The following is an 18,283-nucleotide window of genomic DNA, read 5'->3' on the forward strand; positions in this document are numbered from 1 at the left end:
GCAGCGGGTCTGAGCCCACGCTGCTGTGCAGTGCAAAGAGGGGACAGAGCAGCTCAGGGTGAGCGCTGGGGGACGTCCCCTGGGCTGGGGAGCTCTGAGCCAGCCCAGCCCTGTCCCAGAGGCACCAGTTGGGCAATGGGGCCATGAGGGCAGAGGGCTGGGGTGGCAGCTGGAGCAGGCGATGCCTCTCCACAGGCAGCCAAACTGCACAACGTGCAGTACCGTTTCCAGGATTAAACTTTCCAACAGTGCCATTTTTCAAAGCCCTGTCTTTCACCTACCGTTTGGGCTGGTTGAGTGGATTGGTCCCGTACCCAAAGAAATACAGGCTGATTCTTCCCTTGCACGGGCTGGGATCAACGTCAGAGGGGCCAGGCTCCATCTTCTGCCTTTTGGGGGCTGTCTCTGAGGTCCTGAAAGACTGCAAAGTGAACATCATGTGCTGGCTACACAACACAGGCACTGCACTGCCGCCGTCCCTACTAATGAAGGACAGTGCTGCTGCCCGTCCTGCCACGGACGACTGGTGTGACCCAGCGCAGCTGGGGAAAAGGTGCAGTAGAGGTTATCCAGATATGAAAAGGGGATTGAGATAAGCCAAGGTAAGCAAAGCTGACCTAAAAACTTGATTTAACCACACTGAAGTGTTTCACAGGAATGTCACAGTTTTTTGCAAAACTGTGGATGGGAAATGACCTGTGGCATTAAGGTAAAACAAGAAGAAAGTCAACCTAAAAGAAAACTTTATCCAGCAATGTGTGAAAATCATTCTCCAGCAGGAAAAAAGGCTGCTATTTCTGTTTTCCAGCCCAGGAGGTACTAGAAGTTACACTCAGGCTTCAGAGTTTCCCACCAGGCAATAATTCACTGTGGGTTTAAATCCTGCTAAGGGCATGGGCACCTTTATCCCACCGCAGCAGCCTCCACTTGAGGGATTGCACTAGTGTGACGGCCCAGACTGAAAAGCAGAAATCACCTTCCGACCAGCTCAGCTGTGGGGGTACGGACTGTGCTCAGCCCCGTCCCGGGAGAGGGCAGGGGAAGGGGTGACACACTCCCTGGCCACTAATTGCCACTTTCGCTGGCAGAGACAGCCCCTGAGCAGGCACCCCGGGCTGCGCAGCTGTGTAGGCAGCACAGGGCTGCTAAAGGACGCGGCAATCTGACTGCAGGTCTCCCCACGGCACGAGTTCCTCCTCCGCCATTGCCGTGGGCAGAGGCAGCTTGCCACAGGGGCTAGCAGAGGGATTATGTGGCAGGGTGGAAATCTGTGAGCAAGCCCAACGAGAGGAGCCACAGCCAAGGCTCAGCTGCCACAGGGGACAGACGCCTGCAGGGATGAGCCCTGGAAGATTCTGGGGGGGATAAATGCCGACCCCAGGAAAGCTGTCTTGAGACAAGCATACGGAGGGAACCGCGGGGGGGAAGAAGCAGGCAGCAGGGATGGGGAGAGTGTGGGTGAGGCTGCTCTTAAACACTCCATCCCCAAAAGGGAAGCGCTGCTTGTAATAAATCCTGGAAATGCTCAAAGCACCCCCTCCCCAGCCCTGCCCCAGGCAGCATGAACCCCTCTCAGAGCTGGGACCCCCCTCGCCACGTGCGGCTCTGGCACCAGCAGCACCCAGCTCTCCGTAGCCGTCCCCGCGGTGCATCCTGAGGCGCTGCGCAAAGGAAGGGATGGCAGCATCCGCTTTCGCAGGCAGGAAAACCAAGACAAGAGGAAGCCCCATTGCAGTGGCCGAGGGGCAGCAGCTTTCTCGACGGTAGGTCCTGCACGCAGCCTCGAGCCGTAGGATACTCTCCTGCCTTGGAGTCAATGGGCTCGCCACATGGCTGGTCCCAGCCTGCCCAGTGACTGATGTTTGGCTACCTTTGCCATTTTCAGCCGTTTTGAACCCACTGCCCTGAGGATCTAACTGATGGGGATGGGCTTCCCCACGCCCCTGAGCTCCCTGGAAGCCACCTCAGGTCAGCAGGACCGAGCGGCCCTCGTAGGAGGGGGCTGCCCCGAGTACACACAGGGTGCACGGGAGGAATGGGAAAGCACTGCTGTCCCACCCCACAGAGGGACCCGCTCCCTCTGCAGCCTCCAGCCCAGAGCCTGCCACACGCGTTTCCGTCCCCTCCCATCAGCAGAGAGGGAAAACTCTCCTCGAAATGACCCGATTCCCTCAGCCTGCCAGGCCCAGGGCGGCTGGAGAGCAGGACTCAGCCTGCCGCACCAGCCTTTGCCCTGACGGATGGCTAACCCCAACCTCAGAGACGTCCTGCACCTCCACAAAGGCCTCCTCCTCCCCACCCCGCTCACTGCCTGCCAGCCGGCAGTGCACCCTTGCCTCCCTTTTTACCTCCCCTTTTCTTTCCTCAGAGCGTGCGTTGGCTTTTCCCATTATTTGGGTCTCCCCACCGTTTCCTCCCTTTCGGCCGGCTCTGACATGCCTGCTGAAGGGCCAGCTGCCAACATCAGCCCATGCCGGGGTCACACTCCCCGGCAGCAGCGAGCCCCAGGCCCTACAATGCTTCCCTCCTCCACGAGCCAGCCAGATGCAGGGCTTCAAGCCAAAACGAGTCCGTTTACCCCCAGCCCAGCTGCTGGGAGAAGTCTGTCAGCGTGACACCCTACGGGTGCATCCAAAATGTCCTCCTGCTTTCCAGACGTTAGAGGCTGGGGGAGGCCAGCATGGGGTTTTGTGCTGGAGACAGAGGAGCCTGCAGGCCTGGCTGCTCCCCTCGCTGGGCCACCTGCGGGAGAAGCCACCACTGTCCTCGCCTGTCCAGACTAATCCCACCTTTTGACACCTTTGCTAACAAAACGGGAGAAACTCTGGTTCCCCCATGGGCACAGCGCCGCTGCTTCTTTGGTCGGGAAGTTGCCTAGCCAACTGAATGCTATGTTTGCAGAGGAGTTTCCCCTAGGCATTCGTATAATTTATTTTGTATATTTATGGCTAATTTCTGTTTAAGTAAGCCTGTGGCTTCCTACAACAGTTTCACCACAGCTAATCACAAGTGAACATAACCAAAGTAACAGGCGCTAGCGAGGCCCCACGGAACCGTGATGGGCTCCGGCAGCCGCAGCACCGCTCCTGCGCCAGGCTCCTGGAGAAGAGGAGGCTGTCAGAAGCCTCCACCTTTGGAAGTGTACAGGCAGGGCGAGACATCCCCTATTTCACAGCATCCCCGGTGGGGGAGAGGATGAGGCAAGGGCAAACGGCTTAGGAACCCGGTGTTGGCAATAGAAGTGGTCAGGAGGGAGGATTAGCGATGCTGGGGAGACATCTGTGGTCTAACAGCCTCTCTGAGTCTAACAGCAATGCTGGCTGTTGATCAGACACCAAGGAGGACCACAGAAAAAAGGCAGGCAGAGGACACATGGGTACGTGCCTGTTTGCTCCTGCTTTCCCTCCCTGCTTCCTCGGGGCAGCTGAGCCTGTTGCCACGGGACATGCGTTGTGACAGCAAACACCTTCGATGCACAAGACATGAGGATGCAAAGGACAAGGTCAGTCTGCAGGGACAGAGAAGCGCATGTTGCTGCCCAAAGTGATGCGAATCTGGACAGGTCAGATGGAGAAGGAGGTAACCAAGTCACCGGTAACTTCTCAGAAGTAACGACTTCCCAAATCCATCTTTGTGCTCCCCCATGCGCGCTTCCCTTATCTGCGCCATGCAGATCCCCACGCTGCAGGCTGCTAACCACATTAGCAGACAAGGTCTCAGCCAAAAACCCTGCTCTGAGGGACATGCTCATTTGCACTGGGCTGTAGGACACACTTAACAGATTATTTGGGGATCTCTGCTTCACAGGATTACGTATCCCACATGTTAAGATGTTAATCTTACTCTGTTCTCTCCGTTTATGCACCATGGCCTGTCTTCTCCCAACACATCCACCTTTCTTGTCACCAAAATGTGGAGCATGACTCACATTACATGATTCTTCAATAGCCATGGAAAACTGTCTTGTTTGCCATGGAAAACTTGCCACTAGTGGCAAAAGCAGAAGGACCTCTCAAGGCATCTGTTCACACACCCTGGGAGCCCCAGGGTTTGGGATGCTCCCCACGGGAGCAGATGCATCCTGATCCACAGGCCCATGGGTCCGTCACTGAGATTTGAAGTCTCTCCCTTGCCCTGTGTGGGCATCTCCATCCATGGAGGAGGATGTCAGGGTCAACACTATCTCTTTGCCTGATCAGGGGGCCAAGAGTCTTCCTCAGGCACCACTGATGCAAGCACCACAGTATGGGAAAAGCAGAGCCTAGTTTTTGTGGACAGATGGACAGAAAGGTCAGACATCCTTTCCAAGCACTAACGACCTGGGGTAGAATCTCAGGTAATCTTTATTTTTATGTGAACTTCTCATTTGAAACTAAAAAAAAAAAAAAGCCAAACCAAAACCCAAAAAAAAACCACGAAACCACAAACCATGTACCAACCTGGGTCTTTAATCTCATCCCTATTTTCCTGAAAATAATGGGTTGAATTCTCAGGCTAAGTTGCAGATTTGGGATTCTGAAGGTGGGAAATTTCCAACAACCACACATCTCCTGTCTAAAGGAACATCAGCATCTCCCCAGCTGGAGAAGGTATGAGTAGGGGTACATTCCACATACTGCAAGAAGAGGAGTACTGGGCTGATCTTGAATGCAATGAAAATCCTTTTCACCATATTCCAAATAATGAACAATCACCATATGCTAAAATCACCATATTCCAAATGTCACCAAAATTCCCTCTAACCATGGGGTCTTAAAAAGTTCTGTGAAAAATGTGATGTCTTGAAGTTTCAAATATATTAATTTCAGATTTAGTTCATCAACCTTCTCTGGGATAATTGCTGGAGGTGACTTAGAAATTAAACTTATATTCACACTTTTAGGTAAGGCACAGCATTGAAGAAGCTTCCCGGGTGGAGTGCAGCTGACATGCAAGGAATCTGTTCCATGGAAGTTCCCTAGGCCTGCAACCTTAGATGTTGGTGACGCCAGGGGAACTTGGTGTGCTGACTCTAAGAGGTACTGCTCGGAGGGTGGAGCGGTGTGGAGATACCGTGGCCAGGCTCTGCGATTATATGGGAACTTAAAGGTATTATGGAACTGATAAGCTGCATATTTGCTACCCTGGGCCAACAGCCTGTCATGTTTTTGACAAAATGCTGTCCTTTTGGTGAACTTTGCTCATTATAACATCATTATAATACCAAAACACACCTCCATCCCAAAAGCTACCCGCATCCAAGGTATGACCACCCCTCACTGAGCTAGTGCGTTGAATTTTCCTAGTTTATACCTTTGAAAGAGAAGCAAGGAAAACTTTACACCAGTCCTAAACAAACATATGTATGACTAGAGTCACTCAAGCTCCACTCAAGCAATAGCTTAAGAGAGAGAGAACATTAGGGAAGACACCATCATGTACCACTCTGACCTCTGGGATCAGTCGACAGGCTGAGCCTCTCTTCCCCCCCTTCGGGACACCTTTGGGTAAGATTCGAACACTTGGTTATACCAAGTGCCTCCCCGGGAAACTTAGAAATCTCTCTAGAGTTGCTTTATTATCTTTTAACGCGTTTGTAGCCAGCAGTGTTACTCATACTCTTGGTATTTGCACGTGCTTTGCAGACAGTGAATTTATCACCGGTAATCCAAAGAACCTGTGTGTCTGTTGCGCTAATAAACTGCACTCTTCGTTAATCTAGCCATGGCAGTTCTCATTGAACACGACCAGACTCTTTAAGTGTGGCCGTGATAGTTCATGCAACATGACTAGACTGGGGGTGCAGTGCATTATTTCTGAATCCGTAATCATGAAGTTCAGTACGCTGAACACGACCAGACTTGTAACATTGTCAAATTAACGCTGTCACCTTAATCGACTTTGCAAAGCTGTTTCAGTGAAAGCCCTGAGAGGGCTCTGACAGGCAAACGTTGACTCTGATGAGTGGGTACGTATACAGTCCTTAGAAAATAAACCGTTGACCAAGTCTGAGACTAAGACTGGACTTAGCCGCACCTAGACTCCTCTCTGAGAAGGAGTTTAGAAAGCAAGGGGGTCCTGTCTGAACCTCGTGACTCAACGGGAGGGTTCCCCCCAGCCACTCCTCAGATTCCTATGCGACAGTAACTCTTAACACAACACCTTCTCAATGAGCAATCCAGAATATACTTGACTCATATTTCAAGCCAGGCGTCACAAGTTCCAATACTTTGTCTTCAAGTCCTGTCAGAAATAAGACATTTATTTAAGAATGTCCAGCTAAACTGCTGGTTTTCTTGCTTGTCTGACCTGCCTAGCTCATCCAAAGCTTTACAGCAATTGGGTCACGTAGGAACACAGGCTTGGGAGGCTTCCTGGCTCATATATAACCGGATCAATAAACCACGTGCCCAATTCACTGGACACCAGACTATTTTGAAACAAAGCAAGTCACAAGCCTTTCAGCAGACTCCCACTTTGCAGCTGAGCAGACTTTCTATATCAGCCATATTTTGGAGATAGCTGTAGACAATTACTATTTTCTATTAGGGCTAAAATATCTTCCCAGTGGGCCAAACCTCTCATAGATATTACTGGAAAATGAAAGTATAATTTTGTTTAAGATTAGAATTACATGAATAAAAATATCTGTGGCTGGAGCTTCTAATATGAATCACATAAAAAGCCAACAGAAAAAAAAAAATCTGTATTGAACTCCATTCACTCATTTCTAGAAGTAATTTCTACCAGCCAGTACCATACCCAAGCGGCAGGGCAGCTGGATGGCTCCATCCTCCATCCTCCATCCAAAAGGGGCTTTCCCTGAGCTTCTAAGGTCTTTCCTACCCTCAGCTCACACATGAGCACCGTGAAGCGCTGTGGCAGCTGGGGAATCTGGAGTTCTGAGACTTTGACGCTGCCCAGAAAAACCGTGACAGCCAGTTCAGCCCTGACATCCCGCTCCCCGGCCCTATGCGGTCAGCATCCCCGTCTTTCTCCAGAGGCAGGGACGGAGGGGTGCAGAAACCCAGTGGCCGAGATTTTGATAGGGGAGGTGCAGGGCTGACCACGGGGGGTTCACCCATGTGTGTACATGCAGCCTAGCAAAGGAGCCCCCTTGCCCCAGAGTCCCCATGGAAAATAGGCTGGGAAAAGGGAAAACAGGCTGGAAATGAGATGAGGTTTCCACAGCCGCTCTATAACAGAGCCAGTGAAGCCCCAGAGGACCACAGATCAGTGGGCTCTCCCTCCTGGAGGTTACATCTGCACCACCACAAACCCTCCCAGCAGCACTCCCCTCGGGACGTGGTGCTCGTCAGAGTTGCACAGTCTCTACCAGTAAAGGCTCAAGACCCCTTTCCAACATCGACCTGTCTCCCATCTCAGGTCACCAGGCTCCAACAACGCTAAACTGGGGAAAACCGAGCCCAAGAACTTGCCACTGCCTGGAGGTCTAAACCAGTATGTGCCACAGCTGGGGTCACCGTTCCCTGCGGGAGGCAGCTGTCTGCAGAGAAAACCTCAACAGGCAACGCGGGGGGGGGCTGGAAATGGCCGGGTCATCGTGACCCAGGGGAAAATCTCCTCCCGGCCCTACGGCTAGTGAAGAGGTAGCCACCGACCCTGCGAGCAGAGCCAAACAGCCACCCAGCTCAGAGGATCTTCCGAAGCGGGGGAGGCGGGGGGGATCCCGGCCCCGCTGCGGGGGTGCCCGCTGCCCCCAGCCCGCCCCGCAGGGAGCCGGCCCCGCGCCGCGGCGGTAGGCGAGGTCCTGGGGCCACCTTGTGGCTAATGGCGTCGGTTGCTTGAACGGGCGCCTTCCTCTCCCCGCGGCACCGGGAGCCCCGGCCGCAGCGTGGTGCCCACCGGTGTCCGTGTGCGCTTCGGGAAGCCGAGCACCCCCGGCCGCTCGCTCAGCTCGGCCCGGGCTCCAGCTTCCTCGGGGCTTCCTGGGAGCCATCCAGCTTCCCGGGGTTACACGTCCTCTGGCTGCCCTCCTCGGATGCGGGGGCTACAGCGCTTAAAACACAAGCTCTTTGATTTTATTTTTTTTTTTTACCCAAACAGCCTGGAAACGAGGGGCCCTGTTTGTTGACATAACATGCAGATCCCGCTTCAGCCACGCAGTCTTTCTTCCATACGCAGGAAAACCAAAATGACTGGCTCTAGAGCACCTGGAAGGCAGTCAGCACAAAAAAGACATAGACCTGCAGAGACGAGGGAGAGTTTCCCATGATCCTTCTTCACTTGCACGAAGAAAACGCAAACCCACGCGCTTCTCTCAGACCCCGGGAATAGCCCAGTGACTCATCAGCCAGATGACTCTTTTGGCTGGGAGCTGGCAATGGCTCCAGCAGAAGGTGGCATTGCACTCTCCACTTCACCTAGGCACCCCAGGCCTACCACTCACGGGGGCCTCCGAACAGGGGTTCCCTGTTTTCCTTCCTACCCTAACCAAGCTTCCACTCCTCTGGCCACCCTCCCATACCGATGTGCCAGTGCAACAGAGATCCAGACCTGAATGCCCAGCACAGCTCCGCTAACATGCATCCCGCCTAGCATGCTGTGAGCAAGGGATGCTGGTGAGACAAAACTGAGACAGAGCGGATCTAGAGGGGAAAAACAAGGATTTAATGGAATGAATGGAGAAGCTCCCAAAGTCCACACTGGAGCCACACCTCTGGGACTCTCTGACACTCTCCACTCCAGGATCAGTCCTTCCTTTCTGCCCACCAGAAGGCTGGGGATGCTCAGGAATACCGGTGCTTGATCTGCCCCTTCAGAGCCCTCTCCAGGGAGAGGATTAAGGTGCATTGCTAACTCCACACAGACCATCTCCATGACAGCCTCTTCCTCAGCCCTTCAAATCTTCCAGAGGAGGGAGCTCAGCCCAGAAATCCCTCTCTCCTTGGCGAGTGAAGAATCCTTGTGTTATCCGACAGGTGGTAAAGGCTGTATAGAAACCATCCTGGGGGGGAGGGAGGGAGAGCCACACAGGTCCTAGCAATGAGATTCGAGTTCTGTCAGCATCAGGAGGCCAGCTCTGGTGGAGGGAAGGGGCTGTCCTGTGCCCGGCATGGAAGGCAAGTTCTCAAGTGGGCAGGTGAGTTGGCGGAGCCTCTGGAAGGCAAAGGCAGGTATTGAACACAGCCGCAAGCACAAAAGGTGACCTGGGCCCTCCCCTTCCAGTCATGGGTATCATTCAGCCAGCCAGGCAGGGCTGCAGGTTTGGTCCCTAAGTGCCAGAGATGTCCCAATTAGGACAGTCAGCACTTCAGAGACTGAGGGGATAAACTCATCTTTGAACCACTTGTCCCCAGGCAAGCACTGAGCACGTGAGAGACCTGAGACAGAGTAGGAAAGCTCTGTCCTTCATTTGCTCCAGGCAAGGGCTAGAAAACAGTCCAAAGAAAGGCTGGTGACCAAGTATCTCCAGGTCATCACCTCCATCAGCACAGACTGCAATGGAAGAGCCTGTGCACACAGGTTTGGCTTTAACTGGGACAGTGAGTGTGTAAGGGACTACCCTCTACGTCACGCAGCATGGCCCTTGCCATGCTCCTGCAGCTGTGCTCGCTCCTGCCTGTCTGTGCTGGACACAGGGGTCGGGGCCCATTGCTGTCACAACCCATTCTTGAGCACCTGAGGGAGGCAGAGAATGGGTGGTATCCTGCGGGTTCAGGACTGTCTGTGAAACCTCCTCCTGAAACCATGAGCCATGGCAGGGACAGGATGCCTGTCTGGAGCAAGGTCTGGTTTGCCAGGTCCCTGCCCTCCCAACGCACGTCCAGGGCAGCCAGCCCTCAGGTCACAGCAGCTCCAGGAGCTGGGCAGGCCCAGGGCACTGAGGCTGCAATGGAAAGTCCAAACTCCTGGTGATCCCCTACACCCACCCCTATGGCCTCAGTATAGACTGGGGAACTCAGCTGCCCACAGCACTCATGGGATCTGGAGCTTTCTCAGAGCAAGTCCCCAAGCCTCAGTCAAGGGCAGCCTCCAAACTGACTTGAGGCACCAGAGATCATCTTTATCCTCTCCATCTAATGAACTTTTTCCTAGTGGTGCTTGCAAAGAGACAGAAGGAATAAACAAAGGGCACCAAGAGGCAACAGCCAGCTTGGAGCAGCCCTCCAGCCAGGCAGAACTTAATAAAACCAACAGTCAGTTATAGCAATGGACTCATTCAATCGATTTATTCTAGGCTCCCTGCTAATTAACTTGCAACACACAAATGATCCCCCTGCAAGGCTGGACTTCAACACAGAAGCACAGCCCATGCCCTGATCCCAGAGCACCAGCCTCACCTCTCTGAGGGAGCCTTTGATGGTGGAGAGTTTGTAGATGATCCAGAGAGGGATGCACACCATGGAGGAGAGGGCCAGCAGCCAGCCCAGGGTGTCTCCCCACCACGGGTACACGTACTTCTTGTTGTAGGTCAGGGGGGTGTATTTGATCAGAGAAAACAGGAAGGTTGCCTGGCAAGGTGGAAGAGACCAAGAGAAAAAGAGCAAGAAAATCAACACCATTAGCCAAGAGAGGTCTTCCTGGTGAGTCCACACCTGCACAGTCTCATGGTAACAAAGAGCTCCCTAGGACAGCAACAGAGGAGACACAAGTCAAGCAAGCTTTGCTGGGAGAGCCCCCATGTGCAGCACTGGGCATGGCAGCAAGGAGCTCACCCCACCAGCAGACACCTCTGTCACTGCTGAGCCAGGCCCCTCTCCCTGTTGTTTAGCCCCACGCCTGGTCCCAAAGCCACAAACACACAGAACAACAGGCTCCCATAGTACAGGCCACATAACCCCCTATATATGCACATCCCTCTGTATATATGCACGTATTTATAGCTCAGAGGTACCCAGCTCTGCCCATCTTCCTCCCCACAGCTCCTCTTCCTGTGGGCCCTCACCATGCAAACTGCCGGGGTGATGAAAAGCCAGCAGTATTTGATGATGGGCCATGGCCGGTAGCCGATCATATCTTCAATGTTATCGTAGAAACGCTCGGCACCTGCGGAAGAGAGGAAGGATGCCTCACTGCTACCAAGGAAGGAGGGCAGCAGGGTCTGCATGTCTGGGGTCTTGCTTCACCACTGTTTGGGTGCTCCCCAGAAGACAAGGCAGTAACCTCAGCACAGCCGACAGCCATGTTGGGGTGCTGGCCAGGAGTGTGACCAGCTTCAGTGACCAGCTTCAGTCTTTGTCCTGGACTAACATCCTCTCACTCCAGAACAGCCCAGGGGGTCAGCAGGGCCAGCCCCTCAGCTGGCATCTCCCAGGCTAGGACCCGAACCCAGGCTGAGACCTGAACCCAGTTTTTACCCATCCCTTGTGAACGTCAAGGCTGAGAGAGGGCTCTCAAAAATGTTTGAGGGTCTCAGACTCCTCTATACACACGTTGGGAAAATATTTCCCAGGCAGCTCCAAGTTCCCAAGGAAGGAGGGCCTCACAAGCAGGGGCACGTAGGAACACGCTGGGGATATCTGCCAAGCAGATCCCCCAGGGTGTTGCTGTGAGGAAGCCCCTGGTAGCTGAGTCCACGGGCACCAAAGCAAGGGTTTAGAGGCCTGCCTTGCACTGCGAAGCGATTGCCAAGAGAAGCTATGACCAGCATTTTTAGGATGGACCAAGCGAGAGCCTGAGAGACCAGAGCTGGGGACCCCCTGGTTCATACTCACCATAGACCCAGGCGATGCAGAGAGTCTCGAAGATGGCCACAAAGAGCAGGCACATGCCACTGGCAGCATAGTAATCAAAGAGCTGGAAGACATACATCCCACCCTGGGAAGGGCCAAGCGGGCAGCGAGGCGAGGTGGGGAGGGAGAGAGGGGAGAGGAATCAGGCACAGGCAAAGAGCTCCAGCCAGAGCAGGAAACAAACTCAACATCTTCCCCAGAGATGGAGGCACCTTCCTCCCTCTGGGACATGGTTTTAGCCAACAGCAAAGGCCACGTCCCTTGTGCTCAAGGCCTGATGGAGACATGCAGCAGCCCTGCTCTCGGGAGTCTCTGCAACCCTTCATTCCAGGGCAAGGCAGGGGAGGGCAAGTGACTGCCAGGGATCGTGGGGATATTTTAGGACAAGACAAAACCAAAGCAACTCTTGTATCTGGAAGTGAGGGTGGAAACCCCCTTAAGAGACACAATGCACCTCATTTACTTCAGCCTCCTAATTTGCCCAGGGAAGTAGCAGTGCATGCAGTTTTGCAAGTACCTGTTGCTGTGGGCCCAGGGGCTGGCAGCCTGGCTGTTTCACTGCCCAGGTCTGCAAGGCTGTCTACAAAATGGGCCTGCAGCTAAGTCCAGGCACAAAGCCGCAGGTGCAACATCGAAGGCAGCTTTTTCAAAATTATGCCCAAATGAAAAGAGAAGATGCAAAGAGCATCATGGCAGCATCAGTCCCCACACACATACTGCTAGGAGGAGTTAAAGGTTTTAAACCAGAACAGTTTAACTCCCAGGCAATTAATCACAACACGGGGAATATATAGGAAATCAGTGTAATAGGTACGGGGCTCACTCAGGCCCACCAAATTTCCTAACACCAAGTGTTGGGGTAGCTCCATCCAGGAGGAAAGAGAAGGACAAAGGCGCTCCCCTCACCATGCAACAGGCTGCAGCTGTAAGGGTTCGGCTTGTGTAAAGATAAATCTATAACCACAGTATGGGCTGCCCAGAGCTCCAGTTACCAGCCTTGGCAGGAGAGGTGTCAGGATTGTGACAAGGGGTGAGGGCTGGAAGGGAAAATGCGAACACCACAGGGAGGAAGGGCAGCCTCCCCCAGGCACTGTGCAGCAGGATGGGGCTCACCAGGAAGCTCTTGGCCCCAGCATGGACCCCACCACCCGCCAGGCCCCCTTCTGCCAGGGGCGTACTCAGACCCAGCAAGCACCACGCAGGTGCTCTGAGCCCAAAATACCTCTGTGAGCATCACCAACCCGACCAGATAGGAGAGGACGGAGACCAGCAGGATGAGGGTCTCCCGGCGGTTCTTCTTGCGGAAGATGGTGGGGTACATGTCCACAAGAGCTGTGACGAGGCTCTCCACGCAGACAAACTGCAAAGAGCAGAGATCCCACCTCTGTCGGCCTGTCTTGACCGGCTCCCCAGCCCTGCTGCCCCCCACTCAGCCAAGTTCAAGCCTGTGAAGGGACGGTGGCTTTTGTCTGGCAGGGAATTGCCCTGCACCTGCGCCTTTACCTGGCTGTCCAGTCCCAGCAAAACAACCATCAGGAAGAAGAAGCATGCCCAGAGCGGGGAGAAGGGCAGCATGACCACAGCCCGAGGGTAGGCGATGAATGCCAGGCCAGGCCCTGCGGGGAGAAGGGCTTTCAGAGTGGGCAGCAGCATGGCAAATGGCAGCAGCACAGCACAGCTGATGCAGACCCACCTGAGGCAGCCACCCAGCCAAGGCACAGCCTGCAGCCACGCAGCCTCTCGCTCCAGTTATACCAGCGCTGTGCATGAAACCCAGGCTCCTCAACGGCTGGGGGGAAGCAGGAAGGGAAGGAAGGAAAGGGGACACAGCAAGGTCCAACGGCTTCGCCGGAGGGAAAGCCTCTGAGCCCAGGGGAGCACCGCACGAGCCTGGGCATATGCCATGCAGGCACCTCACCCCCCCACCGAGAGAGAGCAGCTGCCTAACCCTAACCCTTATAGGCAGCTTATATTGACCTCAAGACATGGCCATTGCATCTTAGTATTCCATGAGCGTGCATTTGGTTCTCCCTGGTTTTTGGAGGCAGAAAGCAGAGCTGCCTGCCAGGCTGGGAACCTGCAGCTGCAACACCGTTTGCCCCAGGGTGGGTATCCTGTGGACATTCTCCCCTTGCTGAGGGGGGCCAAATGGCAGCGCCCCTACATCCCCGTCCCACCGCAGCCCCACTCACCCGACTCGGCCACCTCGGCGATGGGCACACCCTGCTCCCCCGCCATGAAGCCCAGGATGGAGAAGATGGCAAAGCCGGCCACGAAGCTGGTGCCGCTGTTGAGGAAGCAGAGGGCCACACAGTCCCTGGGAGGAGGGGGCACAGCATCAGCCAGGTGGGGGTCCAGGTACGACTCACGCCCCACGGCAGCCCCCCGGGGCAGCACCCGCTATCCCGCCCCAGCCACTGTGCCCACAGCAGGGCCTCTCTCCCAGCACCCCCACAGCTCAGCTCAGCACCAGGAGCTGCAGGAGGATGCCCCAGGGTGGGCAACACAGCAGGAGCCCCCCCAGGGAAAGCCTTCTCCAAGGGCAACATAAAGACGCATTCCTCACCTAAGCTCCTTGCTCATGAGATAGTCTTGCTACACATCTGAATGCCTGATTTTTTTCTTTTTTCCTCTCTCTCCCCTGGTACCTCCTTGTAGCAGAGAGTACCAGAGATTATTTTTGCCTGAGAAGGGGGCATGTTTTTTTTTCCTTAGTAGATTTCTCAGACCAGTTACAATGTTCTTGGGTCTCAGCACTACTAGATATCTCCTCGTCCTCACATTATGAGAAAAAGATGAACAGAGCCATCCAATTTATTTTCTCTGATCTATTCCCTTTTGTCTCTGTTTCATGTCATTCTCATCCATCTACTCTCTAAACGAAACATCTCTTATCTATCCAATTCCTTTTCACGCTCCAGTCTCCCTAGTTCTCTTGTGACTGCAACCCTGGGGACAACAATAACATTTGCAGCATCTTTCCGAGATATTCTGAACCAAACTGAATGCATCCCTTCTGGCATTTCACGGCCTGCTCTGACTTCATTAAATGTTACTCTGCAAATCCGTGATTTTCTGTATCAGTCTTTAGGTATCTAGCATTTTGGGGGCTTCATGCTCCTCCCTGCACATTAACTAGATCTATTCATGGTCTGCAACCATTTCTAGAGAGAAAGTATAGTTCATGCAGAGTCCCTATGCCATACAAATTCAGATTATTCCTTCCAAAGCACAGCTCTTTGCGTTGTCGAGGACTGCACAGCACCTACCACCATTGCTCCGCCTTCGCACTTGGTTTCTAAGGCAGGAGAGACTGAGAGAGGCCTGCAGGGTGAGTCCCCGCAAATCTCCCGGCTGGCAAGGAGGGTCATGCTCCACCAAGCTCAGCTAATCCAGTGGGAAGCCCACTCCAGAACCTTGTTTCTCCAGTTGCTATAAACTACCTGTTTTCCACTCAAATTATATCCTCAGTCATTTTATACAAATGCCCATTTATTTCAAATAGTTCCTCTGCCTTCCCGGTGTTTCTCCCTCGTTCCCCTGGATGTATGCATGACAGGTCAAACCCTCCTTGGAAAGGTACGGGCTGGAAGGTGCTCTCCAGTCACCTGGCAGGTGGGAAGGGGTGTCATGGTGGAGGGTAACATGCGGGCAATGGCCAGAGCAAAGAGGTTTCTCCAGGTTTTCACCCAAAAGGGAGCCAGGGAGCCCTGATGATATCTCTTACAGTACCAGAAAGTGCCGTTTGGTGCCATCTTGGACTGCTGCCATAGGAGCAATGGTCGCTCCTGCCCACATCCTTTTCTTTTCCCAGGTCACCAAAGGTTACACCTCGCCTGGGATAACTGAGTGGGGAACCCTGTTGGTGTCCCTCTGCCCTGTTAAAGCCTGGTCCTGGCTCCCTGTGCAAACCAAGGTTGCAGAGCATAGGACCGACTCATTAAAACTGGGTCCATGTCTGGGAACAGGCTGGTGAGATGTTTAACACCGAAACTAAGAACAACTTCCCCAGCAAAGCCAAACAGCATAAAGGGTTTGTGCGCAAACAGACATGTCTCCCCTTTCTATAGTGTCTCCCAGCTGCAGCTACAGAAGCTTTTTACAACCTTGCTGCTAAGCAGCCCCTGTCATCATCTCCATGTTACACATCCAGACTGGAGACAGAGAGAGCTAATGCCAACGGGCATGCAGCAGGCCACAGCCAGATCTGTTCTCTCTTCTTTTCCAACAGCTTTTTCTCTCAAAACTGCATCTGGGAGAAGGGACATGAAAAGGAAGAGGAGTCCAAGCCCAGCTGCTGTTGGAGAGGCATCTCTACAGCAGGAGTGAACTTCTCCTGAGGTGAAGCGAGAGAAAGATGCCAAGCAAGGACCATGTAGCTGGTGGTCTGCCTGGACCTTCCACAGCAATGACAACAAATTCAAATTTAAAAGTTGGAGGGACAACCACTGTGAGGAGCAACACAGCCAGCAGAGAAAGGGTGGGAAGGGAGGCGGGTAGCTTTAGAGGACTCTTCCACTCGCACTAGCCTTTTACCCCTAGGGATGCAGCTCCAGATGCTAGATACATCTACAGTGAAATGAGTTTATTTTCACCTGACCACTTCCACTTGACAGCCTGATTGAATCTGGCAGGCTGGCCCATCTCTGTTCAACAGTAGTCCAGCACAGGGAGAGTATGCAAGAAGCAGAAGTCATATCTGCAGGTTTATCTGTAGACCATAGATAGCACATAGGAACCCAGAGCACTGACAACTGTGCAAGACACTAGGTCCAAATGTACCTAGGAAGAATAAACGCCAAGGTGAAAGGACTCCAGTCTAGAGCCATTAGATGTCACAGCTCTGCTTCCCCTATGGCTACTCATGCACCCATGTAATAGGGGAGGTTATGGTGTGGGCTGGGGCCAGAAAGCTAGTGAAGAGGATCGGACTTTGCTGGGTCTCAGCTGGTGTGGAAGAGGATGTGTCGTCCATGGCACGGACAGAAAGTTGCCTTGGCTAGAAAGCACAGCTGGATTTGGGAAGAAAACACCCGGAAAGAGTTTTCTTACGCCTTGAGTAGAAACAGAAAACACGACACTTCAAAAGGCCAATAGCCTCCAGCAGTTCACCAGCCTATGTGCACTGATGTTCAGGGAGGGGAAGGCTCTAGGCAGCAGAGCCGTGCTCCAGTTACCTGTAGCAGTTGTTATGGTATTTGTTATAGCTGCCCAGAGCTGTCAGGCATCCCAGACAAATTGCATACGAAAAGAAGATTTGAGTGCCTGCATCCATCCAGACCTGCAAGGGAGATGCAAACACAGGTGAGAAGACAAGGCCAGCACAGCGCACAGATACTGCACAGATGCGAAGAGGCAGAGCCCTAGGGACTGTCGCAACCAGCAGAAAGGCCAGTGATCAGGAGGTCAGCAATACCCAGCATTTAGGCAAGCCTTTTCTAGGGGCAGGTTATAGAGTGCCAGGAATTACAGTGCTCAGTGAAGCACCCAGGGGGTGGTAAGAGTGCCAAAGGGAAGGGATGCACTGGGAGCCTTGCAAACCCACAGCATGTATAGCTCATCATCATCGTCTCTTTCTTCCTTGGACAAATCTGCAGAACCTGTGACTCTCCAGAGCCTCCCAGCAGTGAGAGATCAAATGAACACTTTCCACGAGTGCTGAAGGAGCCCTCTGCTAGCAGAGGAGGGGGACTTGATTTGGGCAAGCCTGGTCTCCCACGGGGTGGCACAAGTATATACAGCTTCTGGTGGTGGCCCTTCTCTCCAAGACCTAATTTAAGGGCTCCAAAACTTGAAAGAAAATTAACTGGGGTGGAGAGGAGTATTAGAAATAGAGTTGTTTGCAAAAGACAGCTCCTAAAAGAAAATACAAGAACGCCGTTAGTCCCATGAGGTGCCTTTGAACTCCACTTCGCTCTCGCTGTCAATAACATGTCCCAGTGCTCCGAGGCTGACATTTGTCAATGCCAAATTTGATCTGAAAGCCTAGCTGTGTGCAGTCACCAATACAGCCACTGCCACTGCCTTCTGCAGAGAACAGCAAAAGCAGGAACCAACAGTGAGGAATGAAGCACTGACAAAGATTATTAATTAAACCCTCTGTTTTCTAAGATTTTTCTTCCTAAGGGGTTTACAAAATAGAGATAAGACAATCATTCAACCAATGCTGAAGGCCAGACACATTCTAGAGACAAAAGAGAAGCTAGTCAGGAAAGAAAAGCAGAAGAAAAGTATTACTGGGACAACTTTAATGAGAAAAGTCTCCATTTGGCAGTACCCTCCTTCCCCAGAGTAGCAGTGCTGGTGAGCCCTCAGGCAAACACCAGCCTTGCCCCAGGATCCCCTCTGAGAAGAACAGAAGTCAATGGAAATCACCACAGTGGTTTTGATGACTCCGAATCACACCTTTACCTGTCAGCCAAGACCTCAGGTCCTGAGGCAATGGTCAGCTGGGCAGCACCTGCCCAACCACCCCTGATGCTCAGGTCACCCTCACCAATGCCTGGTTCTGCCCTTCCTCTTCCATACTGGCCAAAGAGCAATCGTGTGGCAGGAGGTTCTGTTTCATATTTACCTCTTCTCTTTCCTAGGCTCATGTGCCTTACGAA

The 18,283-nt window shown here is 53.2% G+C and overlaps 1 protein-coding gene across 2 annotated transcripts in view; it reads right to left on the bottom strand.

The window, feature by feature from the left end:
* Window positions 1–8,601: 8,601 nt before the first annotated feature.
* Window positions 8,602–18,283, bottom strand: part of LOC142410987 (sodium- and chloride-dependent GABA transporter 2) — a 33,394-nt gene continuing 23,712 nt past the window's right edge. Inside the window, exons 8-15 of one of the 2 annotated variants that reach the window (XM_075504185.1) lie at window positions 16,853–16,956; window positions 13,868–13,992; window positions 13,179–13,291; window positions 12,898–13,035; window positions 11,658–11,760; window positions 10,889–10,989; window positions 10,284–10,454; window positions 8,602–9,099 (exon numbers count right to left, since the gene is read on the bottom strand). In XM_075504185.1, coding sequence (XP_075360300.1) covers window positions 8,980–9,099; window positions 10,284–10,454; window positions 10,889–10,989; window positions 11,658–11,760; window positions 12,898–13,035; window positions 13,179–13,291; window positions 13,868–13,992; window positions 16,853–16,956 — 975 coding nt within the window. In that variant the 3' untranslated portion in view covers window positions 8,602–8,979. The remainder of the gene's footprint in view (window positions 9,100–10,283; window positions 10,455–10,888; window positions 10,990–11,657; window positions 11,761–12,897; window positions 13,036–13,178; window positions 13,292–13,867; window positions 13,993–16,852; window positions 16,957–18,283) is intronic. The other variant, XM_075504177.1, reaches the window with a different exon arrangement.

This window comes from Mycteria americana, chromosome 1, assembly GCF_035582795.1.
Source record: "Mycteria americana isolate JAX WOST 10 ecotype Jacksonville Zoo and Gardens chromosome 1, USCA_MyAme_1.0, whole genome shotgun sequence".
In the NCBI taxonomy this organism is placed as follows: Eukaryota; Metazoa; Chordata; class Aves; order Ciconiiformes; family Ciconiidae; genus Mycteria; species Mycteria americana.